The sequence below is a fragment of the Sorex araneus genome, chromosome 1, assembly GCF_027595985.1.
Source record: "Sorex araneus isolate mSorAra2 chromosome 1, mSorAra2.pri, whole genome shotgun sequence".
Taxonomy (NCBI): Eukaryota; Metazoa; Chordata; class Mammalia; order Eulipotyphla; family Soricidae; genus Sorex; species Sorex araneus.
Window position 1 is genome coordinate 439,137,644 of NC_073302.1, and position 26,162 is coordinate 439,163,805.

At 47.2% G+C, this 26,162-nt stretch overlaps 1 protein-coding gene across 1 annotated transcript; it reads left to right on the forward strand.

Annotated features, from left to right (window-relative positions):
• The first annotated feature begins 1,199 nt into the window (after positions 1-1,199).
• WEE2 (WEE2 oocyte meiosis inhibiting kinase) lies at positions 1,200-25,353 on the forward strand. The gene is made up of 11 exons (XM_055129542.1): positions 1,200-1,517; positions 6,965-7,161; positions 8,641-8,686; positions 11,530-11,702; positions 12,242-12,363; positions 15,220-15,366; positions 15,981-16,088; positions 16,229-16,314; positions 18,327-18,497; positions 22,365-22,507; positions 25,194-25,353. The coding sequence occupies exons 1-11, from the start codon at positions 1,200-1,202 to the stop codon at positions 25,351-25,353; spliced, it is 1,671 nt and encodes a 556-aa protein (XP_054985517.1).
• The last annotated feature ends 809 nt before the right edge of the window (positions 25,354-26,162 follow it).

Sequence of the window (26,162 nt, forward strand, 5' to 3'; positions counted from 1 at the left end):
AACCTGGGTCAGCCGTGTGCAAGGCAAACACCCTACCTGCTGTGCCATCACTCCAGCTAGAGACTAGGGGCTGGAAACATGGTAGAGCAGTTAAAGTTTCTTGCCTTGCACACACCTAACCCCTGTTCCATCCAGGGCATTATAGATAATCTCCCAAGCCCCACCAGGAGTGATCCCTGGGTAAAGAGTCAGAAATAAGCTCTGAGCAATGCCAGCTGTGCCCACACTATTGGAAACATGTGACCTACACAAAAATCAACTTAAAAATAAAATTGCGCTTGCTGGCCAGAGAGGTGTCTCGGAGGGCTGGGACAGACGCTTTGTCAGCAGGAGGTCGGAGCTCAATCCCCAGCACAGGTGGAGAGCACCGGACACGGTCAGGTGCGACCCCTCAGCATCCCTGGGGCTGGGACCTAAACCAAGCAAACAAACAAAAAACAAAAAAGGCAACTAAAGTTGGAGTGGAAAGCCTGAGGATGTAGCTCAGCCACAGAGCACCCGCCTTACATGTGTGAAGTCCTGGGTTCAATTTTCTCCATGGCGGGGGAGGTAGCGGGGCCGGGGGGAGTGGAGGGCTTGATTTCATGGTAGCCTGCACTGAACTGCAGATTCCCGGGGGCTGTGTGAGATGCCTGAGGAAGGGCAGGTGAGTTGGTGCAGCTGGCAAGGACAAGGGGGATGTGCTCCACGAGGGGGATGCGCTCCAGCTTAACTGTCTTAGGGCCTCTGAGGTCTGTAGGGGATGCAGGTGAGGCTAGACCCGAATTCGCGCCGAGGGCCAGTGGAGAGAGTGGGAGAGAGGAGAAGGTAGTAGTTGGGAACGATTTCTTCCCAGTGACGATCCTGTTTCCCAACTGGCCTGCGGGTGTATTCAAAGCTCGGCCTCCAGGAGCAGATCTGCCCAGCAGGCTGCTCCCTTTCCTGTTGCAGTGCCTGGCACGGGGTGCTGATGTGGGGGGCCGGGAGGGCTCTCTGCATCCGTGGGTGTCAATTGCTCCCAGGGGGACCAACTTGCTTTAATCAGGGCAGAGATGAGGACAATCTGAGAGAGAGACGTGCGGGTACTTAAGGCGCCTCTTGGCGGAGCCCAGCGAGAGGGCAGTGAGCAGGGCAGGGTCTTGCCCACGCGCGCGTTTGTGTCCCTTCTCCTTTCTCTCTCCTTCTTCCTCCCGCAGGCCTGTCACGCTCCCGGGGCAGACATGGAGGACAGCGGCACAGGCAAAGAGCCGCAGCAGGCGCCGGAGTCTGACCCCCGTGCAGAGGAGAGCAAGAGAGAGGAGCAGGAGGAGGCCAGGGAGAGCGCGGAGTCCCCCGGCCAGCCCGAGGCAGCCTGCAGTCCACCCCGGACGCCCCCTAGGTATATCCCGAAGCCCGACGCCGCTCGAGGGAGTGACCCGGGCAGCCCAGACCCGGCTCTGCGGACCCCCGAGTCAGACCCTCGCCGAGGGGCAGAGATGCCAGCGGCGCCCGACAAGAGGAGCCACCCGCTGCCCTGTGGCAGCCCCTTCACGCCCAAAGTAAGTGGACGGCGGGACAGGAGGGATGTGGGTCTCCGCAGGTGTCCCGTTGGCTCTGGTGACCGAGAGAGCAAGGACCTGTCGTGCGTGCGCGTTGGAGAGGTGCTCCCCGCGGCAGTGGCGTTCCGGACCCCACCACCACCACCACCACCTTTGGCTCTCCCCCACCACGGTGAACACGAGCCAAAGTTTCAGGGTATCAAGAAACTGAGTTCCGTGTGCAGCCAGCTGTCTTCTCAGAACCGGGGGTGCCTGCAGCTGTGGATGGAGGCCACAGACAACCTCTGGGGGAGGGGAGAAGCTCTGAGTGAAAGGACACTGGGAGGGGGAGAAATATTGTGATCCAGAGCAGGATCTCTGGAGGCAGGAAAAATATCCCAGGGATGCGCTTACAGCCCAGCCAATCAATGCAGGCATGCGGCTAGAAACCTAGTCTTTTTTTTTTTTCTTTTTCTCTGAAATTTTTGGGCTATACCTGGTGGTGCTCAGGGCTTACTCCTGTTTTTTTTTTTTTTTTTCCTGCTTTTTGGGACACACCTGGCAATGCACAGGGGTTATTCCTGGCTCTGAGTGCAGAGGTTCACTCACTTTTTTTTTTTTTGATTTCCAGTCCCCAATACCAACTCTTATTATTATTCATTTGCGGTGCTGGGTTTCGGACCCAGGGCCTCCCACATGCAATGCAAGTGCTCTACCACTGAGCCACATCCCCAGCCCTTCTAGGTTTCCTTGGCTCTCACCCAAAGGAACAAAGCATCCACTTGAGGAGACAGAGGGAGCCCCAGAGAAGTTGGGTGCAGGAAAGGCCGGTCAGCCTGGCTCGGGAGCCCAAAGTGCTGCACTTCACCTCTTGCTTGGAGTACAATAGTGCAGCTGTTACGAAGGGCATCAAACTTGCGCTGGATTTCATCTCAATGTGCCGTGAGGGCCTGGATCTCCTCCTTGGCCTCCGAGGTCGTCTCCTCCAGCTCCGTCTTGGCCTGGCGCAGCTGGCTCTCCAGGGCCGAGAGGGTCGCCTGCAGGGCCGTCAGCTGGGACTTGTGCTCCTGCAGCGAGAGCTGCAACTCCGTGAGCTGCCGCTTCAGCTTCTGCTCCTGGTGCTCAAGGCTCCCCTCTCGCAGCCTGGTCTCCAGCTCTAGCAGCCGACTCTTGTTAGTGTGGTCCTGGTGGCTCATCTTCTCCAGCTGTTCCTCCAGCTTCCGGTTCTGGGCCTCCAGGTAAAACTTCTGTTGCCGGAGTTCGGAAATCCTCCCTTCCTGAGCCTTCATGTTCCTCTGGGTGAACAGACTGCTGTTGGCCGCCAGCTTATTGGCTTCGCACAGTTCCACGATCCTCTGCTCCAGCGACCTGATCTTGGAGTCTTCTGCTCGCTGAGGATTTTGCCTTTCTCGTGGGCCTCCTCTTCGTGTCTCTGCTCAGGGACCATATGGGATGCTGGGAATCGAACCTGGGTCTGCCACATGCAAGGCAAATGCCCTACCCGCTGTGCTATTGCTCCAGCCCCTTCAGGGCTTACTCCTGGCTCTGCATTCAGGAATCACTCCTGGCAGAGCTCAGGAAACCATCTGTGGTGCCTGAGATTGAACCTTGGTCAGAGGTATACAAAGCTCTTGCTCTGGCCCCTGTTACTGTTCTTGTTATGCCTACTGGCTCCAGTTTTTATGTGATTCTTGGTATTTTTCCCATACGAGATGGTTCCCGTTCACTGCTGGAACACACTCCAGCCTCTCTCTGCCCCTTCTTTGGGGAAGAGTCAGTCTGCTTCGTTGGCTACTTGTAAGAAAAAGAGGTACCCGGATGATACTGGGTTTTTGTTATTTACAAAAATATATTTAATTTTAACTTGAATATCTGTGAGCTCGACCACTATAAAGCTGTTCATTCATACAATGGCCCAACCCCTATTCCCCCACCAGTGTCCCCCGTTTCCCTCCCATCGTCTTCCAACCCTTCCCCCACCCCAGCCTGCCTCTGTGGCAGGCACTTTTCTTCTTTCTCTCTCATTGTGTGCATTATAGTTTGCAATACAGGTACCGAGGTCACCGTGTTTGTTCAGGGCGTTCAGTATTTCTATCGGGAAGGTAAGGCTGGGGTAGATTTTTTTTTTTAACTGGGTGGCAGCGTTGGGGTGTGAATGTGACTGCCGGGGCTTCCGGAAGTACGAATGATCCTGTTTAAGCTAAACATGGAATTGAATGCCGAACGCTGACTGTATGCCTTTACTCGCCCTGTGATTGGCCCTCAGGTCCGTCACTCGCTGTTAAAGACAGGGGAGGGCTGGGTTACGTCCCACAGATGGGCCCCTGGTGTGTGGGCCTTAGGATTGACATGAGCTTTCGCTTTCACTGGCTCAGCTTGAGGGACTTAAGAGCATCAGAGGAACATCTGTGAGTCTGGTCGCTCCCGTGGCCTTGCCAGCAGGACTCTTTAGAAGCCTCTGTGTTTGGGCACTCTCTACCGGAAACGCTAAGCTTCACGTCTGAACTGTAGATGAACTGCTGTTTATGAACCTGTGGGTACTTTTTTATTTTTCGGTCACACCCAGCGATGCACAGGGGTTACTCCCGGCTTTGCACTCAGGAATCACTCCTGGTGGTGCTCAGGGGACCCTATGGGATGCTGGGAATCGAACCTGGGTCAATTGCGTGCAAGGCAAATGCCCTACCCGCTGTGCTATCACTCCAGCCCCTGTGGGTTTTTTTTTTTTTTTGAGTTCTAAGCCATCCATAAGCTTTCCCCCTAGGTTTAGAAAGCCCAAGAAACATGGCCGAACTGGGTTCGATCCCCAGCACCACATATTGTCCCCTGAGCATTGACAGCAGTGATCCTTCAGCATGGAGCTGAGAGTTAACCATGAGCTTTGCTGGCTGTGGTCCTAAAGAACAACAACAACAAAAAAATCATGGCCTTTGAATGATGGGTGGACTGGAACAGGAACTCCTGGAAGGTGGAGCAGGGTTCAGAACATACGCGAGAAAGGAAAAGATGTTGAAATGGGACCATTGCATGTAGGGGTCAATTGAGAGATATTTGGGGAGACTAGTAGCTGACTGGGTGAGGGGCTGAGGGAAGAGGTGGGGTGAGGATGATTTTTGGGCTTTTTGCTTGCTTGAGTTGACGGTACCTTGAACTAGAGCAGGGCAACACCAGGGAGTGGACAGGTCTGAAGTCAAAGCTGTTGTGTGAATCGCTGGGAAAATGGGTCTGGAGTATAGGAAGACAAAGTTGGGTACATAGTGTGTGAATGAGTGCAGCAGCCTAAGTGCCTGAGACAGAAGAGATGTGGTCCGAATTAGAAATCCTGAAAATGCCAAAATCTGAGGCAGAGCACAGAACTTGGGAGGAAAACAGTGTACTGGGCTAGCATGCGCTCTATAAAGACTAGAGGAGGATCAGAGGGAAGAGGCCAGGTCATTGTAATGGAGATTGCATGATAAAGATTGGGATGCAAAAAGAAAGGAGGATGGACTTAATGGAGCCTTTCCCAAGGAATAGAACCAGAAATCAGATGGGATGATGTTAGGGCCCCACGAGGACTTGAAAAAATTTTCGAGAAGATCTAGGAGCCTCCTGAGCAAGTGGTAAGATCCCTCTGGCTCGATGCAGGCATTGCCCACTGATGGCCATGTGGAAGGAAGGTTATAGAGGGGATCAGGGCATCTAAAACACCCAGGGATTTACCTCTATAAACAGGAACATAGTCTTTCCCAAGCCTGAGACACTGCCATGTGTAATCATAGTTGGAGGTTGCCACCTCCCCACTCTCTCTGTCTTCAAACTCCCAGGAGCTGTTCTCCAAATCCTGTTTCTCAGTCCTCTGTAAGTAACAAAGCTGTTACTGATGGCTTACTCCTGGCTCTGAGCTCCGCAATCATCCCTGAAGGTCCTACATGATGCTGGGGATTGAACCTGGATTGACTGCATGCAAGGCAAACACCTTCCAAGCTGTGCTATCACTACGATGTATCTTAACATCCCATATGAGAGAGAGATTTCTGTATCTGTCCCTCTCATAATCTCACTCAGCATAATATCTTCTAGTTCCATCCATGTAGCAGAAAAGATGAAATTCCAAGATTTCATCGTTTCTTGTGGGTGAGGAGTATTCCATTGAGTATAGAGATGACAATTTCTTAATCCACTCATCTGTTTTGAAAAACCCAGATAGTTCTCAGGTTTTGGCTATTGTGAATGTGCTGCCATGAACATAAGCGCACAAATGGCTTCTTGAAAGTGATTTTGGGTCCTTCGGGTGGATACTGAGAGGTGGAATTGTTGGGGAGCTTAATTCTTAGGGGTTTTTGGGTTTTTGGGTTTTTTTTTTGCTTTTGGGGTCACACCTGGCTCTGCACAGGGGTTACTCCTGGCTTTGCACTCAGGAATTCTCCCTGGCGGTGCTCAGGGGACCATATGGGATGCTGGGAATCGAACCCGGGTTGGCCGAGTGCAAGGCAAATGCCCTACCCACTGTGCTATCACTCCAGCCCCCTCTTAGGGTTTTTTTTTTTTTGAGAAGTGTCCACATTTTCCCAAGAGCTTGAACCACCTGACATTTCCATCAAAAGTGGATGAGGGTTCTTTCCCACACCCACGCCAACACTGATAACTTTTGTTCTTTTTATGTATGCCAGTCTAAGGCTGGAGTGATAGCACAGCGGGTAGGGCATTTGCCTTGCATGCAGCCAACCCAGGTTCGATTCCCAGCATCCCATACGGTCCTCTGAGCACCGCCAGGGGTAATTCCTGAGTGCAGAGCCAGGAGTGACCCCTGTACATCACTGGGTGTTCAATACCCCAAAAAAGCAAAAAAATGTATGCCAGTGTCACTGGTGTGAGGTGATCCCCTCAATGTCTGTATTTGCATCTTCCTGATAAGTGCTGGAGAGCAGTTCTTCATCATATACCTATTGGCTATCTATATTATGTCTTTGAGGAAGTTTCTGTTCATCACTCCTCTTTGATAGACTGTTCTTTTTTGTTGCTAAGCTTTACAAGTACTACATAGCACTGTTGTCATGGATTTGCTCAAACCGGCACCAGTAACGTCTCCATTGTGAGACTTGTTGTTACTGTTTTTGGCATATGGAATAAACCACGGGTACCTTGCCAGGCTCTGCTGTGCAGGCGAGATACTCTCAGTGGTTTGCCGGACTCTCCGAGAGGGATGGAGGAATTGAAACCGGGTTGGCCGCGTGCAAGGCAAATGTCCTACCCACTGTGCTATCGCTCCAGTCATATCTCTTGAATATTGACCTTTCGTTCATGATGAGTGCTGGGCTAATAACTTCTTCACATAAACTGGGAGAAAGTGTGGCTTTTGAGCGGATGATCAGAATTATCCAGGGGAAGTGGGTGGGGCTTAACACATGTCTAAGAGAGCGGATAGGGAACATTTCTCTCAAGCCTCCCCTCTTCCATACTGATGTGTCTTCTGTTTCCTCATTCAGGGCCGGCTGAATCCAGCCTCCATCTCTCCACCAGGAAAGCTTCTGCCCAAAGGCTCGAAGCATTTGAGGTTCACCCCTGTTCCCTTGCAGGATGAGAAGACCTCCCTTTCTCTGGTCAATATTAACCCCTTCACCCCGGAGTCCTATAGGAAGATCTTCCTTCAATCCAGTGGCAAGAGGAAAACCCGCGGGGATTGGTATGTGCGTCAGTACCTGGGGTTTTGGAATGTGAATCTGACCATGGTCCATGGAAGGGACCCTGTGGACTTTGTGGAGAGCGGTGCGACTCCACAAAGCCTGCGGAGGGCTAGAAATCATCTGAATAAGGATCGTGTGTTACACAGGAGCATTCTTTTACTGTCTCTTCAATGCTTGCTTTTTTTTTCTTTATGGGTCACACCTGGCAATGCAGAGGGGTTACTCCTGGCTCTGCACTCAGGAATCACCCCTGGCGGTGCTCAGGGGACCATATGGGATGCTGGGAATCGAACCTGGGTCTGCCACGTGCAAGGCAAATGCCCTACCCGCTGTGCTATTGCTCCAGGCTCCATCAATGCTTGCTTTTTATAGAAAGCAAAGTGCCTGTAAAATGGGCAGGTCATTTGTGCCCAAGAGTGCAATGAAATAAATGCACAGCTAACACTCCTTGTTTGCTAAGCATATAATGTGCTAGGTTGAGTTGTTTTGAGCAAAGGTTAATGAACCTCGGGGCTGGATTTTTCTCCCCATGATCCTGATCTTAAGGGAACAGGACTCCAGCACAATTCCATGGGTCTGCCTTGTAAAGCTTGTAGAGATCTGTACACCCTCAGGGTGAATGCTGGTCACAAATGTCCAGCCCAGTTAATTTCCATGAACCGTAATGTCCTTCTCCTGTAATGTGAACCCTGCACTTCTCCAGAAGGAGAATCTGCAGCTGGCTGAGCTCGAAATTGAGATCTTGTTAAAGATCCAAAACTCAGTGGTTTGCGCCAAACCTTTGTCAGAGTTTTCTGTTTACTGAAAAATAATTAGAGCTAGCTGGAGTTGGAGCTCTCTTTTCCATAGTGGCCACCTGAGATGGAATGCAGCATGCAAAGCCAGCTCGGTTGTTTGGGAGGGAGGAGGGATGCTGGTTTCTCCTGAGTTCTTTGCTCTTGCTCCCCTTCTCTCCTCCCCCACCTGCCCCCAGTTCTTAGTGTATACTCTCCTTGTCTGAGATCCTGGAGGTTCTTTTCATTGAACAGGTTTCTACTCATTCTTGGACTCTTGAGCTACATAATCTCTTGGGCAAAGGATTTTTCTTTTTGGGTCATACCCAGTGATGCACAGGGGTTAATTCCTGGCTTTGCACTCAGGAATTACTCCTGACGATGCTCAGGGGACCATATGGGATGCTGGGAATTGAACCTGGGTCGGCCGCGTGCTAGGCAAATGCCCTACCTGCTGTGCTATAGCTCCAGTCCCATGCAAAGGATTTTTGACTCGAAGTAATTTGGTGCTGTCTGTGGTTTCCCTGGATCTATTGGGCTCATCCTGAGTTTTTCATTCGGAATTTCTGTCCTCCTCAGTCATCCCCAAATATAAACTAGAGAGGAGAGGATATTTCCCCTTAGACCCCCCTCACCTAGGATAGCATACATTTTCAAAAGTGCTAGTTATATGCTGATGGCGCTTCTAAATTTATTTTTTTTCAGTGAAGAGGATCCAGGGGAAAGAAAGCCAGAAGAGCTGCCTGCCAAGGTGGGTCCTGTGCTTCCATCCAGCTCCACCCACTGGCTTCTTCCCCACCACTCCCTCACCTTGTAGATTTGCAACTGTTCTATGCATCTATACTTATGTGGACTCTCCACAGATTCTCTTACCTTCACAGGTACTTTTTGCCTCACAGCTGTCTGATACACACACACACACACACACACACACACACACACACAAAACCTGAATCAGTAACTTAGATTAAAGACTACTGTTTTTGTCTTTGATTGGGAAAAACAGGGCTGAAAAGTGAAGTAATAGCATGATAAAGTCCACAAAGAAAAAGCAGAACAGAGAAAGATGGCATAAAGCCATGGGTTTATATGTAAGATGTTAGCTTGAATGTTGTCAATATTTGTTAATGCTATTGTTTTTTTTAAAAACTGAATCACCGTGAGATATAGTTACAAAGCTTTCATGTTTGAGTTTCAGTCATATAATGATCGAACACCCATCCCTCCACCAGTGCACATTCTCCACCACCAATGTCCCCAGTATATCCCCCCTTTCCTACCCCCCCACCTCCATGGCAGACAATTTCCCCCATACTCTCTCTCTACTTTTGGGCATTATAGCACTGTAGCACTGTCGTCCCATTGTTCATTGATTTGCTCGAGCGAGCACCAGTAGCATCTCCATTGTGAAATTTGTTACTGTTTTTGGCATATTGAATATGCCACGGGGAGCTTGCCAGGCTCTGCTGTGCGGGTGGGATACACTCGGTAGCTTGCTGGGCTCTCCGAGAGGGACAGAGGAATCAAATTGGGCATTATGGTTTGCAATTTAGATACTGAGAGGTTATCATGTTTGGTCCTTTATCTACTTTTAGCACACATCTCCCATCCCGAACTATTCCTCCAACCATCATTGACTTAGTGATCCCTTCTCTATTCCAGATGCCTTCTCCCAGCTCTGAGACAGGCTTCCAATTATGGAGCAATATTCCTGGGCCTTCTGTCTACTGTCCTTGGGTGTCAGTTTCATATTATGTTATTTTACATTCCACAAATAAGTGCAGTCATTCTGTCTGTCCCTCTCTTTCTGACTCATTTCACTTATCATAATCTATTGTTTTATGTGCATATATATTTATATGTGCTTGTGTGTCTGTACATATATGGTGGTAGGAACAGAATCCCGGGTCTCATATATACAGAGTATTTGCTCTTCAACTATGTATTTAGCCGATATTTTTTTCTGATGTTCACAATCTTTGCTCTGATATTCTTTCTTTGATTCTCTAACCCAAGACAACAACCTCATCAGTATTAAGAGATGTTCTTTTACAGCTTTAACTGTCAGGGGAATAAAGTGGGGGGGTACTAATGGCTAAGTAAATTGTAGTTTATAGTCAGTGAGATATTAATTTTTCATTAAGACATCAATGAGATTATGGAAACACACCTTTGTCCAATGTCTAGAGTACAAAATGGCGAGAGCGAGGGTGGTCTGGCAAGTGAAGTGGGGGATGCTGACTGGCCTGGGCTGCGAGATGAGTGTGGTCCGTGAGCAGTTGTTAGAAGGCCTTATTGGAAGCTTGGACCTCCCAGGGGGAACAAGTAGGCGTGCTTGGGTCCACTGTATCTTTTGCAGAGATAATTCTTACTATGAGAGGAGATGGACAAAGGTCTGGTGACTTTAGCAAATCCAGACTGGAGGCACAGAGCACTGGAGACAAGCTAAGGGTGATTAAAAACTGCATCAGATGCTGGTAAAATTGACGGGAATTGGCTAAGAGCCAATAAGAGTGAAGGTTTTGTTCAAACTGAAAGTGAGATAAAATTATCCTGCTAATGAAAACATTGGATAAAGATGACATTAGAGACAAATTAACTTGGGCTGAGAAGCAAATCTATTGATTTTTTTTTTTTTTTGGTCTCGGTTAACATTTACTGAAATTAACCGTGCATTGTTGATACATAAGATATCTATACAATATATCTATCTGTGTAATAAATATAATATCTATTGCATGTACTGTATAATACATGCATATATGGTATAACATGCATATATTGTATAAAATGCAATAGATAAACGTTAGTATATAAAATATATGTAAAAAAATATAAAAGTAAAAAAAAAGGTGTAGGTGTGTGTATGTGTGTACGTGTATGTATACAGCACTGAATACTGGGAATTAGTTACTATGATCCTCACCTTCCAAATGAGAAAACTGATAAAGGGTTTTGTGAGATTTGCTTCAGCTGAGGTTGGTCGCTAGCTGAGCAATGAGTGATGCTGCTAATTCGCCACTAGGGGGAGTGACTAAGAAGCCTGAGCACATACTCTGAAGTAATTTTCATTACTTTGTTCTCTGGAGTAAGGTTATTCTCCTAAAGAAAGGAAATGCAAATGTTCCCTCAACTCGAGATGGAAATTTGAGTGGTCCCAGCATAAGTCAGGTAGATGTGGAATGTGTGCACGTAGAAGCACTTTCTCCTGCTCCACCCGATTCCAGACACTCTTGCAACCAGGAGCTCCAGCTATGACTAGGAATGTGCCTCCTATGAGAATATAGAGGAGTATTGGCAGGAATATGAAAAAAATATGGAATGACACTATATAGAAACTGGAAATGTCAGCAAGGAGTTATAGGCTTTTTCTGTCGAGGGTATAAAGAGCATGAGAGTATTTGCATGAGAGTATTATCGCCAAGGTAATTGAGTCAGCAATTGAGAATTTCACTATCCTGAATCTATGTATGCCAATGGATTTGCCACATAATCTTTTTAGAAAATTTTAAGAGCAATTTATGAAAATGTATCATTTTTATTGCTCACAATATGCTTGGAAGAATTATTTTGAGTTTCTATTACATATTTCAGAAATGTGTTCTTCAAGAAACCAACATGGCCCTCCGCTATAAAAAGGAATTCTTGGAATTAGAAAAAATTGGGGTTGGGGATTTTGGTACCGTCTACAAGTGCATTAAGAGGCTGGATGGGTGTGTTTATGCAATAAAACGATCCACAGAATCCTATCTGGGACTATCCAATGAGTGAGTATATGTTTATGCAATAAAACGATCTATAGAATCCTGCCTAGGGCTAGCTAATGAGTACTTTTGAAACCTATTCAAATCCAGATTTGGCTTTGGAAAGCTGTTTCTTCTCAGACGTGTTTAAATAACAGCCCTGATGTCATTCACAACATTCCTTTTGCAGCGTTGCAAACCCGCCCTCACATTACATGTTGTCCCACATTTATAACTCCTGAGTTTTTCCCGTTAGAGATAAGTTCTTTCCTAAAATGCTCCATGATCAGTTCAGAATAGGTTATTTTCTTTGATCTTGTGTTTTTCACTACTAGTCTGACCGCATTTTTTTTTTTGTGGGGTGGGGGGGGATAATTAATACATGTATGGAAAACTCTTCTGCCAGTTTAGTTCATCAGGAGTATTGCTAAGTGGGAAGTTCTTCCCAAGTCTGGGCTGTCCCTCGGGTTAATGAAGACAGATGTGAGGGGGGAGCACCTCTGGGTGTAGACCAGGCTGAACACTCCTCTCAGTTGTTCACTCACTCTGCTTTTCTGTCTCAGGAACTTGACTTTGCGCGAAGTGTATGCCCACGCAGTGCTGGGCCATCACCCTCACGTGGTCCGTTACTATTCCTCGTGGATAGAAGACGGCCACGTCATCATTCAGAACGAGTACTGCAATGGTGAGTGTGCGTGTGACTGTCTCTGGCAAGGAGATGAGCTTTCGTGTCTTTCTGATTTGTGCCAGGTAGAGAAGTGGTTTGAACACAGTGGCCTAGGCAGAGAGCTGTGGACATTTCAACTTTATGCCTTCACATACTGCTTATAAAGAGTGGGGTGGGGGAAAGGGGGAGAGAGGGGCAGTTCCTCCCTTCACACTTATCACTTTAGAGAACTTTGACCCCAGTGATCAGAAAGGCCAACCATTCTTGTCCTATTGGCTAGGTAGCCTTTGGGTGGCAGAGAGTGAGACGAAGGTTCACAGCCAACTTTTTATTCTCAAGTGGATTCCGAGTTTGGGGATTATCCATGCTTATTGCTGTGTCTTACTTACTGAGTTTAGAAGCAGGGCATGGGATGGCTACTGGGTCAGAAACTCCTAACTTGAGATAAATCCTCCGGAGTTTTGCAGGAACATTACTCGTAGAGACAAGGCAAAACTTGAGTGGTCTGCTCATTCACAATGTGAGGGCCTTTTCATCCGGTATGATTAAGGGGTTCAGCTACAGCTGTTCTATGGTGTTCCCAGCAATACTTCTCCTCCAAATGCTCAGTGGGAAGGTAGAAAAGTGCTACCAAATGGTGTAGATGCTTGTTCTCATTTTAGGAGTAGCAATTCACATTTTGGACACCAACTAGGACATAACTATAATAGTTTGGCCTGTCTGAATAATTTTAATAACTGTCAGGTATCCCTGAATATTCATATCCAGCCTAATTTTTGAGGGTGGTGATGAGTGATAAGAGCTTCTTTATGGATTGGAGCAATAGCACAGTGGGTAGGGAGAGCCCAGCAAGTTACCAAGAGTACCCTGCCCACATGGTAGAGCCTGGCAAGTTACCGAGACTATCCCGCTCACATGGCAGAGCCTGGCAATCTACCCGTGGCATATTCGATATGCCAAAAACAGTAACAAGTCTCACAATGGAGACATTACTGATGCCCGGAACTACAGTGCTATACAGTGCTGCAGTCTGTATAGTAAGAGCCCAGCAGTAGCCTGGGTTTCCCTATTGTCCCTTCTGGTCCTGGAATCATGCAAAGTTGTTCCCCTCTCCCACTTTTGCCAAGTACCTCCCCTACCGGTCCCCTTTGGATCAACCTCAGAAATCGTTAGTTTTTTAAGCAGTAGGTTTTCATTAAGGAAAGAACAGTTGTTCCATTTCCTTTATACTGGAACAAGCAGCTCCAGCTATAGCAAAATCAGGATGTTCTATTGCAGCAGGCAGAGCTTTTTGGTAAGGTCTCTTCTTGTTACTTGGCTACCTTTAATCTTATCCACGGGGTTTCTAAATAAAACTACCACTCATCAGGGGATTAGAAATATCTCTGCTTAAAATCTAAAAGGTCAGAAGAAGTATGTGCTCCTAGGGTCCAACTTTATTTCCGTACCTTGAAGTGGTTCCCTGACTTCATTTCCCTCCATTTGTTGCCAAGCACGCCATTCAGGTCAGGAAACATTTATTACATCCTGGACCTTGGAAGGGGACAAGGAGAGATCTGGGAACTGCCCTAAGAGGACAGCAGGCTACTGAGAAAGCCAGTGCCGGGGGCACAGCCTGTCTCCCCCGACTGTCACATCCTCAGCTCAGCAGCAAACTGTCTTCAGGGGACCACTTTGGTTTTCCCTCTAAGTAGTAGAGGCACCTATGTCATGTGAATTTTTTTTTTTTTTTGCTTTTTGGGTCACACTCAGCGATGCACAGGGGTTACTCCTGGCTCTGTACTCAGGAATTACCCCTGGCGGTGCTCAGGGGACCATATGGGATGCTGGGATTAGAACCCAGGTTGGCCATGTGCAAGGCAAACGCCCAACCCACTGTACTATCGCTCCAGCCCCTGTCATGTGAATTATTTTTAAATAATATTTAAGATGGGGAGTACTTAAACCCTCCTCAGGTTTTGAAAGAGCTGATTTCTTCTCCTTCCTCAACTTTATCTGTAGCTCTCAGGGGCTATTCTTGACTCTGTCCTCAGGAATGACCCTCTGGTGGTGCTCAGGAGCTCACTTGTGGTACCAGGGATTCATTGTATGTCAGCATATTCCCCCCATCCCCCTGCACTGATTTTTATGTGACAGGTCAGTCCTTAAACTCAGTTTCACATGTGATATTTAAAAACGTGGATTTCGGAAAATATTTACTGTCTTAGATCCTATGTGTTCTGTTACATATTCAGAGGGCGGAGCTATTATATGTAATGGGTCTGTAACCCATTACATTTTGCTAAGGAGACTCTCATTTGACTGAAGAGACTTCCAGCAAATATTAATGTAGGAAACAGGGCTCAGAAGCATTCAATAGCTACCCTAGACATCCAAACTCAGGCTGTCAGGGACCCAAGACCAGGACTTAGAAAAAATGAACCATGGTAAGTCTATAGTTAATGGCGAACAAATATTGTAGCTCAAATCAGATGGAGGATGCTTTACAGTTTCTTTGGGTCAGCAGTCATCTCATGGGTTTTAATGGACGGATGCTGAGAATCAATCACATTAAGAGCACTAATGGCCGATGCTTGCAGGTTTGACATTGACATGAAATTAATCATCCACACCAGTAGGAGCTGTCATGCTGGGCCTAAGTGACCTTCTGGTTGATCAATTGGGTATAAATGTAAACCTAATGGCCGTGGCATCCTCTAGGTAGTTGGGTCATAGGTGGAGAACTTGATTCAGCGACGCTCTACAGGATGACTGAAGTAATCTAGATGCGTTGGGCTGAGTTCACGTGGGAGCAATGTGCCATTCACCATGTTCCTCTCTATGGGAGCTGTTCCTCTCCTCTCAAGCCGAGGGCCCACTCTCTGCTCTTCCTAGGTGGGAGCCTGCAGGCCGCAATCTCTGAAAACAGGAAGGCGGGCAGTCACTTCCCGGAGCCGAAACTCAAGGACATCCTTCTGCAGATCTCTCTTGGGCTCAAGTACATCCACAGCTCTGGCATGGTGCACCTGGACATCAAACCGAGTCAGTACAGTCCCCCTCGGCCCCTTTGCTCTACGTCACTCGTCCTTACCCTTACCTGCATTCCTAGCAAGCATCAAAGATGCTGTTCGCTGGCCGAACCCCTCCACTATTTCCCCTAACATATTTTCAGTGAAATGACTTTAACTATCTTCTGCAGGCCCCTTAGAAAAATCTTTCATAGGTAGTCAGATTAAGCAAGAAATAGGGACTTAATTAGGCGACAACATTCTGGCTATATCCTGATTGTGTTTATGACTCATTGTGTATCCCTTGTACTTCAGCACTGATTGAAGTGAGCCAAAATGAATGATTTTAGCATTCATTAATGGGCAACTCAAGGCAATGGTATACCATGTGGCTGTTTGTTTAATTTTTTTTTTGTCTTGAGGTCACCAGCCTCTTGAAAGGGTGGGGAATTAATATAAGAAGCACTTGATTTGATACCACCGATCACCGAGCTGGTCAAGGTACCGTGGTTAGGTGAAGAAAAGAAACCTTCCAAGTCTCGTCACATGTAACCAGAAGAAAAGGAGGGAAGCTGAGATGTCCAATGCAGGAAGGAATCTTTGAAGGGTGAAAAGCTGAGCATCTTGTATATAAATATTTTTTATCAGGTAACATCTTTATTTGTCATAAGATGCAAACAGATTCTCCAGCAGCTCCAGAAGAAAGTGAGAATGAAGACGATTGGTTCCTCTCTGCCAATGTGATCTATAAGATTGGTGAGTCTACTTGATATCCTGATTGAGTAACTCTTATGCTACAAAAGCCACACGTATGACCTCACTTTTTTGAGTTTAAGAAAGATGTGCTTTCAAAGATCTCTAATTCCCCCTCTTAATTTTTTTTTTCAATGTTTTAGGTGACTTGGGTCATGCGACATCAATAAACAAACCCAAAGTGGAAGAGGGTGACAGTCGCTTCCTGGCTAATGAGATTTTGCAAGAGGTAAAGATTAGGAGGACGCAGGGTATGGGGGCTGGGAGGATCCCAAGCAGTGCTCAGGAGGCCTGGGGACCCCACTGGTGATTCTTGGCTGACTACACTTGCAGGATGCTGGGGATACCTGGGCCACCCTTGAGGGCCACCAGGGCTGCACTTGGTGGTGCTCTGGGGACTAGGGGATGCCAGGATTCGAACCCAGATTGGGCACACGTCTCACTGGACTATCTTCTGCCCCCCTAGAGGGTATTTTAATAACTTGTCAATACTTTCTCTCAAATGAAGATTTACAATGTCAACAATAAAAGTCAAGTCTCTTAATATATTATCCCTCTTCTGTTCAAAATGGAGACCAATGGGGCCAGAGCAATAGCACAGTGGGGAGGGCATCTGCCTTGCACGTGGCTGATCTGGGTTCGATCCCCGGCATCCCATATGGTCTCCCGAGCATCGCCAGGAGTGATTCCTGAGTGCAGAGCCAGGAATAACCCCTGAGCATTGCCAAGTGTGACCCAAAAAGCAAAACCAAACAAACAAAAAAAAACAAAAATGGAGACCAATGATAGGGACAACCTCTCCTTCCTCCAAAACCCAGAACATGATAAAATCTGGCTTGATGGAGTGTAAATACTTACATTATTCTCTACTGCTTTTAGCGCTGCTTAGAATTGCTAAATGCAGGGGTTGCCGGCCGGGATGGGAGAGTTTCTCGGCCTAACCCAGCTCTGTCATGCATGATACTTTGCAGAGCACTCCCAGTCCTGGTCACAGACATCACCTTTAGCTCCGTGTCAGCCTTAGGAGGTGGCGGGAGCCAGGCTGAGGACAGAGGTCATTTCCTCCAGGGTGATAATCAGAACAAAAGCCCTTGTGTGTGGTCGGACAGGATCAGCACGTGCTTCAGCCATCTCGGAGTCTGAACCAGCAAAAGGGTGCTGACCCTGTCTTAGCCTCTGCTGGCTAGCACAGTGGGGTGATCACTCCTGTCCCTGCTGTGCTCGCCAGGATAACCCTTGAGCAGCAGGGTAGGGACTTGCCCGCTGTGTGCACACGCGCAAGTGAACCCCTCTTCGTTGCACTACGGGAGGCTTTGATTCCCTCCATCTGGCCTACTAGACCACTTTACTTTTTTTTTTTTTAATTAATGTAGGACTGGGCTGGAGTGATAGTGCAGCCTGTAGGGTGTTTGCCTTGTATGCGGCCAACTCAGATTTGGTTCCTCCACCCCTCTCGGAGAAACTGGCAAGCTACCCAGAGTATCTCGCCTGCATGGCAGAGGCTGGCAAGCTACCCGTGGCGTATTCAATATGCCAAAAAACAGAAACAACAAGCCTCATGATGGAGACGTTACTGGTGCCCGCTCGAGCAAATCCATGAGCAACAGATGACAGTAATACAGTGATACAGTGAATGTAGGACTACTGCTCTTTATTCAGCCATTGATTAAGCTGATTGAGCTGAGCATGAACTCCACATGACTTTTTAAAAAAATTTTTTTAATTGGATATCTGTGAGATTGACCATTACAAAGCTGTTCATACTTGGGTTTCAGTCATACAATGATCCAGCATCCATCCCTCCACCAATGCACACCTCCCACCAGCAATGTCCCCGGTTTCCCCATCACCATCTCCCCACCTCCTGCCCCCAGCCTCCCTTGCACTTTCTTTTTTTTTTTTCTTTTTGGGTCACACCCAGCGATGCTCAGGGGTTACTCCTGGCTTTGCACTCAGGAATTACTCCTGGCGGTGCTTGGGGTACCATATGGGATGCCGGGGATCGAACCCGGGTCGGCCGCGTGCAAGGCAAACGCCCTACCCGCTATGCTATCGCTCCGGCCCCAGCTTGCACTTTCTTTTCTCTCTCTCTCTCTCTCTCTCTGTCTCTCTCTCTCTCTCTCTGTGTCTCTGTCTCTCTCTCTCTCTCTCTCTCTCTCTCTCTCTCTGTCTGCCTGTCTCTCTTCTTTTCCTTCTATGCCTTATGGGACTAAACCACTTTTCTGTCTTCTGGTCTGGCAGGACTATGAGAACCTCCCTAAAGGAGATGTGTTTGCCTTGGCTTTGACAATCGCTGTGGCGGCAGGCGCAGACTCCCTGCCCTCCAACGGGGACGCCTGGCACCATATCCGGGAGGGGAACCTTCCAGAAATCCCCCAGGAGCTCTCTGAAGAACTGCTAAGTCTTCTAAAGGTGACAGATAACTCTTCTATGGTGGGAGGAAGATGGGGATGTCTCTATCTCTAAATATGCAATGGTCCCTCGGCAGGGAAAGGGAAGTGGAGAGGTGGTTAATGCCAACCTGAGGGAGAGCAAGAAGGACATAGGGACAGCGCATCAGAGAAGCCTTCATGGTTTACTGTTAAAAAAGCAGTGGCACTTTGTTATATGCCCTTCCTGTCTGTCCGATGGGCACTTGGGGAAACTGAGGCTCAGAGTGGTCCCTTGAGTCTTTTATCCCCAACTTTGGTGCTTGATTAGCTTTTAAGTTGAAACTGTCTCTTGATCTAGAATTTTAGACAGTTGTTAATAGCAACAATGATATTACTAGAAAAAAATATTTTTGGGGTACAATATCTAGATATACTGAGGGCTTATTCCTGTCTCAGTACTCAGGGATCATTCCCAGTGGTGCTCAGGGGACCAAATGGGTGCCAGGGATCAAATTTGGGCCAACCATATGCAATGTCGCCAGTATTACGCCCCCCCCCCCCATCTCACCCCTCTCCCTGCCTCTATGGAAGATAAACTTCCTCTCACTCTCTACTTTTGGGCATTATGGTTTGCAATACAGCTCCTGAGAAGCCATCATGTTTGTTCCTTTATCTACTTTCAGCACACATCTCCCATCCCGAGTGATCCCTCCAACCATCATTGACTTAGTGATCCCTTCTCTATCCCAGCTGCCTTCTCCCCCAGCTCATGAGGCAGGCTTCCAACCATGGAGCAATCTTCCTGGCCCTTGTCTCTACTGTCCTTGGGTGTTAGTCTCCTATGTTATTTTATATTCCAAAATGAGTGCAGTCATTCTATGTCTGTCCCTCTCTGACTCATTTCACTTAGCATGATACTCTCCATGTCCATCCACTTATTAGCAAATTTCATGACTTTGTAGGACATTTTAATAGAAGGAATTTTATTTTTATTTTTGGATCACATCCAGCTGTGCTCAGGGCTCTGTACTTGGAGATCACTCCTGGCAGACTTAGGGGACCATAGGTCAGTCATGTGCAGAGTAAGTGCCCCTACCCGCTGTACTATCTCTCTGGCCTATGAAAGGAGTTTTATTACTGACTGACAAGATCATTGTTTGATATATTGGAAGAAAAGTATCACACCAATTTGGGATTATGTGTTGCTTATACTTAATTATATCTAATTATGTGCAGGGACCCAGATCCTAGTATAAGGAGGGACAATGGATAGAGGGCATTTCAGGAAATGAGAGAGCCATGGCAAATCTTTAATGCTGGATACGAAAAGCACTGCTGTCTAGCTTCAAGAATATAGTCAGTTAGGCATGACTAAAATAAAAAAATCAACTCGATTTTGAGATGAGAATTTCATGGTCTACTTCAAAATTGACCTTAAAATTTGTTTTTCTCAATTCTGCTGGCCCCGAAGGCGGCCTTGCTCACAGCAGTGTTTTCTTGTAGTCAAACCGGTGTAGTGTATTAGGTGACATTTATTGAATTTATAAATGCTGCCCCCTGCTGTTAGTTCATTGAATGCTCACAATAGACCTTATGATGACGGTCCCTATCCCAGGTTGCAGGAAATGGAAACTGAGTTTAAGCGAAGTTAGACATGGTGGGGCAGATTCTGAGCACTGTCCCTCGATGGAAGGCCCATTTTTATTCATCATATGATGCTGTCAACTGCTTCTATAAGTGATTTTAGGATAAAGATATCCTCTATCTCAGAGGTTTCCAAATTTACTTGGTCTACTACTCACAGGGAAAAAAACAACAACAAAAAAAACTAAGCACCCCGGTATGCTTTGTCACAAACCAGATCCTCAGACCTGACTCCACTTGTAAGTAAAAATCTGTGTCCTCCACCATCATCTTATTCTCCCCAATTCTCACTCTAGAAACTGCTTTTCCACTCTCAGTGCCTATAAGGGCTGGAGCGATAGCACAGCGGTTGGGCTTTCGCCTTTCACGCGGCCGACCTGAGTTCGAGTCCTCCGCCCCTCTCAGAGAGCCCGGCAAGCTACCGAGAGTATCGAGCCCACGCGGCAGAGCCTGGCAAGCTACCCGTGTGTATTGGATATGCCCAAAAACAGTAACAGTAAGTCTCTCAATGAGAGACGTTACTGGTGCCCGCTTGAACAAATCGATGAGCAATGGGATGACAGTGCCTATAAAATCCACCTGCTTAAAAATTAAAAATGAAATTATTTCTTTGTTTAATGATGTCATGTGGCATTTATCTTTCTCTGGCTTATTTCACTTGGCATAATGTCCTCCCGGGGAAAAAATCCCATGAATCATAGGATTTCCTAAGTTTGAATAATGTTGGTAATAATCTTAATTCAATCATCTGTAAATCTACACCTTGTACTGCAATGAACACAGGAATACAAGTCTCTCTTTGAGATGATTCTGTTTTCTCTTAGACTCAGCAGAAGTTCTACTTTACTTATTAATTTTTGGGGGGTTTTGGACCACATTTGGTAATGCTTAATGCTAACTCCTGTGAGTTCAGGAATCACTCCTGGTGTAGGCTTGGAAGACCATGTGGGTTGTCGGGATCAAACCCAGGTCACTGAGATTTGATGCAAGGCAAGAGTCCTTCCTGCTTTACTATCTTTACAGTTCTGTGAAGTTCTACTTTTTAATTTTCTGAGGAACTCTTGTGCTCTTTTCTATAGTAGCCACCCTAGTTTACACATTCACATCGGCATTGCATATGGGATCTCTTGTTTCCACATTTCAGCCAGAATTTACTCTCATCTTCTTGATTAAAACATCCAAAAAGGTGTGAGGGGATAACTCAACTGTGGTTTGGGTTGGCATTTCCTTAATGCTTCCTTAGCACCTTCTATGTACCTGCCATGGAAAATGATCTGTTTAGATCCTTAGCCAGTTATTCTCATTGGATTGCTTTCTTTCCCCATCGAGTTGTATAAGTTTCCCGTGTTTTTTTAGATATTAACCTCTTATTGGAAATATTTTTCTTCTATTACAGAGGTTGCTTCTTTATGTCTGTTGGTCAACAGTCATCAACTCGTCGACTTGGGCAGTTACTTTCTAGCCTCAGGACCTGTTTGTTCCAATTTAAAATCAATAGGGACAGGACAGGGACTAGAGTGCTTGTCTTATGAGCTCATGTAACCCCTCTCTCCCTTTCACTGTTCAGACAGGAAGGTCTAAAGGAATAGTGCTTGCGTCACGAGAGAGGTGATGGAGACCTGCACATTCGTGACAACTTAGGTTCATTTTATCAGTGGCTATAGGCTGTCATCCTATTACTGGATATTGGAGCTTATTGGCTAATATGACAATTTGTTTAAACGCCAGGAGGAGCATTAGCTGAGTCCCCAATTTTGCATTCCTTATACTTGCAGCAACCTCAAGGAAGTGTCTGGTCTAGCTCATACTGAAAACGCTTAACTACGATTTAAAAAGCAAATAAAGTGCTTGCTTTGCATGTGTCTGACCCTAGTTTTGTTGCTGGCACTGCCTATGATCCCTTGAGCATAGTGCCAGAAGGAATTTTTGAGCACAGATCCAGGAGTAAACTCTGAGCACCACCAAGTATGGCTCAAAAATAAAAATAGAAAAAACCAAGTCATTAGATGTGAATCATGCAATTCGCTCTAAAATATGACAGCTGAACTGCCTTTGCATGTGGATGACTGAGCAGCATTACCAGAGGGGTGACCCACCTTTTTCAGGGGGAGCTTCCTTTTTTTTTTACCCCCCTCTGCACCAGGAGAATCAGAGCTGCACAAAATCCACCTGTAGAAGCTGGCTTGGACTTGGGTTGGTCGGGCTGTTTTCCCACTAGCTAGTCTTCAATTTCCTTCCCTTTTGGTTCTCCCTACATGATCAGGACATGCTCCATCCTGATCCCGTGAAGAGACCTTCTGCAGTCGCTCTGTCCAGAAGTCAAGTTCTCCGACCATCCCTGGGACAAGCAGAAGAGCTCCAGAAGCAGCTTAATCTGGAAAAATTCAAGACCGCCTCACTGGAAAGGTAGGGTCCGGATGTCACAGATAAGAAAAACAATCTTGTGGTGCACTCAGCACTGTGGTGTGATTTTGTCTGGTGAATCCTCTGTAAATTCAAGCAGAACATTAAGAAGCACAGGTCCCTTCACATAAGCAGCAGCATAAGGCTGGAAGCTCCGTGAATTCTGCTTGAGAATTTTCAATTAATACAGGGTCCAGAAAGTGAGGCGTGACAACCTGTAAAGAAAATTCAGTAGGATCCTGAGTGAAACCACATACCAAAGGAACTGGTAGATGATCATTAAATGCAACATAACCATAGTTAAGGCAGGAAGAGATGTAGACATAACTTAGACATTTGTATTTCTGAACAGGCAGATACAGCCCTGATAATGTGTTCAGGAAAAGAGCTTTTTTTTTTTTTTTTTTTTTTCTGGGCAAAAGGGAGCAGTGCAATCACTTATTGATATTAGTGTGTATTCATGCACACATTTGTTTATTAATCTATTCCCTTGTTTCTTTTTCTTTTTGGGTTACACCCAGCGGTGCACAGGGGTTACTCCTGGCTCTTCACTCAGGAATTACTCCTGGCAGTGTTTGGGGGACCCTATGGGATGCTGGGATTTGAACCCAGGTCAGCCGGGTGCAAGGCAAACACCCTCCCCGCTGTGCTATCACTCCAGCCCGCTATTCCTTTGTTAAACAAATGGAAATTAGATGGAGTACTGGAGGTGGGCAGGTCAGGCAATTCTTTTTTTTTTGGGGGGGGAGGTCACACCTGGCAATGCACAGGGGCTACTCCTGGCTCTGCACTCAGGAATTACTCTCTGGCGGTACTCAGGGGACCATAAGGGATGCTGGGAATCGTACCTGGCTTGGCTGCGTGCAAGGCAAACGCCCTCCCCGCTGTGCTATTGCTCCAGCCCCAGGTCAGGCAATTCTTAAGGCAATGTTAAGGGACTGCTGGGTACCACTGAAATATAAAAGGAGACGAAAAACGTCCTCATCTGAAATAGCAGAGAAGTCCAGCTTCCTTTGGGCATATGATCTATCTTGGAAAAGCTTAGCTTGAAGTGTCAGAGCTGGCGAGGCAGCATAGCAGTTAAGATGCATGCGTGGAAGCTGCCACCCTGGTTTGATCCCTGGCAATGCATAGAGTCCCCTGAGTCTCACTCGGAGAGATCTGCGAGCATCACTGGGTATGGCTCTTCTCCCCCCACAAAGGTCTCAATAACTTCTTCCTCGAAAGCAACTTATTTTTTCCTCGAGTTTTAAATCCCACTTTCCTAGCTAATAAAATACAATGATATATGTTGTTGTGGTATTAGGGGTACTTATCAGTAATGTAAGTACTTTCCACCTTTTAGGGTGCCTCCCTAGCGGTGCTCATGAGACCTGGAGACATTCCCAGTGATGCTGTGTTGGCCTGTGAGGGTTCAGTTCTTGTACCCCACAATATGGTGGTGTTCAGGGCCAGAGCAATAGCACAGTGGGTAGGGCATTTGCCTTGCACACGGCCGACCCAGGTTCGATTCCCAGCATCCCATCTGGTCCCCCAAGTACCGCCAGGAGTAATTCCTGAGTGCGGATCCAGGAGTAACCCCTGAGCATCACCCGGTGTTACCTGAAAAGGAAAAAAAAAAGAAAGTCAATTAAAAAGGGGACTGGAGCAATAGTACAGCAAGTAAGGCGTTTTGCCTTGCATGTGGCCAATCCGGGTTTGATTCTCCGTATCCCATATGGTCTTCCAAGCATCGCCAGAAGTAATTTCTGAGTGCAAAGCCAGGGTAACCCCTGTGCATCACTGGGTATGACCCAAAAAAGCAAAAAATATATAGTGCTGACCACATACAGACCATACCTTGGGGCCTCCCCATGCTCCAGCCTTGGGCATGCTCTCTCAGGCCCCAGTGTACCTTGACAAGGTATGGTGTCTGTGAAGCCATCGGTGGGCATAATGGTTGTCATCAGCCCACATACTGGTTGTCACCAGTAAGGAGCATCCATCCTAGAGATGGGGCAGGTGAGCCTGGAAGTCGCCTGGACTAGGGACTGAGGTGCTTTTCTGTATGAAATTAGAGAGTAAATGCTTTATGCTTTGTGGGCCAGTGATCTGCTGCAATCCCCCACCTCTGTAGAATAGACATGCAGAGACAGGCAGTGTTTGTGTAGGTGAGTATGGCTGAACTCCTGTGAGGTTTTCTTTGGCAGGGGGGCAGGGGACAGGCAGGGGTAGAGGAGGTCCGTCTGATAACGGGCATTGGAACTTAGCATTGAGGCCTACGTGCTACAGGTGTCTGATACTATACTCCCCAAGCCCATGATGTACTGCAAACCAGTGGCAAATCGCATTTGCTATTTCAAATGTCTTTACAATAAAACAGATCAGACTGGATCCTTAAGCTGTGCTTTGCAAACCTTTATGGCTTTTATATATAGCCAGAGAACTGTGCCCTTATTTTTAATTTTAAGCATATATTTCTGCCCTGATCCATTAAGGATTTAGGAAGCTGAACCTGCCGAATTTGGGCAGCTACTTTTTAAAGAAAAATCACAGGAATCACTGGAATTTTTGCTGTGTTTAGCCCAGCTTTGTTTCTAGAAGTGCTGACATAAAAAGAAAAAGCTCCCGTTGTGACAGTGTTGCTAAGTACTCCAGTCTAACTTGGGATCCAGCAAGGCCCGTGTCTTATTTCTCCTTTCACTGCCAGGGAGCTGAGAGAAGTCCAGCAGGCCCAGTCACCCACGGAAGGACACAGTGACCCCGGGGAGTCCGGGACCCCCACAGCGGGATCCAGGAGAAGCAAACGCCTGGTGGGAGGCAAGAGTACAAAGTCCTCGAGCTTCACCTATGGGGGCTCCTCCCCGTAAACTCGCCTCATCCCCCGCACCCCCTCACCCCGCCACATCATTTACTTAGAGCGTCTGGAAACGCCCTCCTGTCCCATCAACCGTCCTCTTAGAAACGGAGAGAGGAACTGGCTAGCAAATCAGACGATGGCAAAAGTCAGTGCTCACTTAGCCTTTCCAGCCACGATGGTCTGAACCTCTGGTGGGCTCCCGCTAGCCATGGTTCCAAGAGCAATGACAGGGAGCCATTTCTTGTCCACTGCGTCCAATCACAGGGGGCCCCTGGAAAGTTCCGCTGTAAGTTGAAGGAAGGAGCCTGGGTCCCACCTCTAGGTGTGAGGCCCACTGACCTCTGCCAGTGGTCCCAGGGGCCCTCCCTGCGCAGGGGAAGGAATACAATCTCATTTTCAGTAGAGGAAACTGCTGGACAAGGAACTGGGCCTTCTTTCAACAGTGCTCCCCACGTGCTATGGGGAAACTCCCACATGCATCTGCCGTTGCTCTGAGCAAGCGCTTTTCCTCCCGGGTTCTCTGAACGGAGAGGGTCCCATTCTCTGGGGCTTATCGGAGGAATGCTGCCACCACTCCTGAGAAGCAAGACAGCACACAATCGGGAGCTTCTGAGCTGGTTATTAGCGTAGGGATCAGAAACACGGGCCGAAGGGTTGGAGGGAAACTGGATGCTGTGTTTCTCCCACAATCTGCCTCACTGGCCCCTTGGACAGATGACAGAGGCATCACCCCTTTCTCCTTGATTTTTATCAGAATCTGACTTTATTCTCTGTGATTTTAAAAAATCCCATTTTATCCCTTTTCTCTGTATATACATA

Coding starts and splice junctions, on each gene's coding strand:
- WEE2 (XM_055129542.1), top strand. CDS start 1,200: ATGGAGGACAGCGGCACAGGCAAAGAGCCGCAGCAGGCGCCGGAGTCT. Junction 8,687..11,529: donor CAGAAGAGCTGCCTGCCAAG/GTGGGTCCTGTG, acceptor TACATATTTCAG/AAATGTGTTCTTCAAGAAAC. Junction 16,089..16,228: donor CAATGTGATCTATAAGATTG/GTGAGTCTACTT, acceptor TCAATGTTTTAG/GTGACTTGGGTCATGCGACA.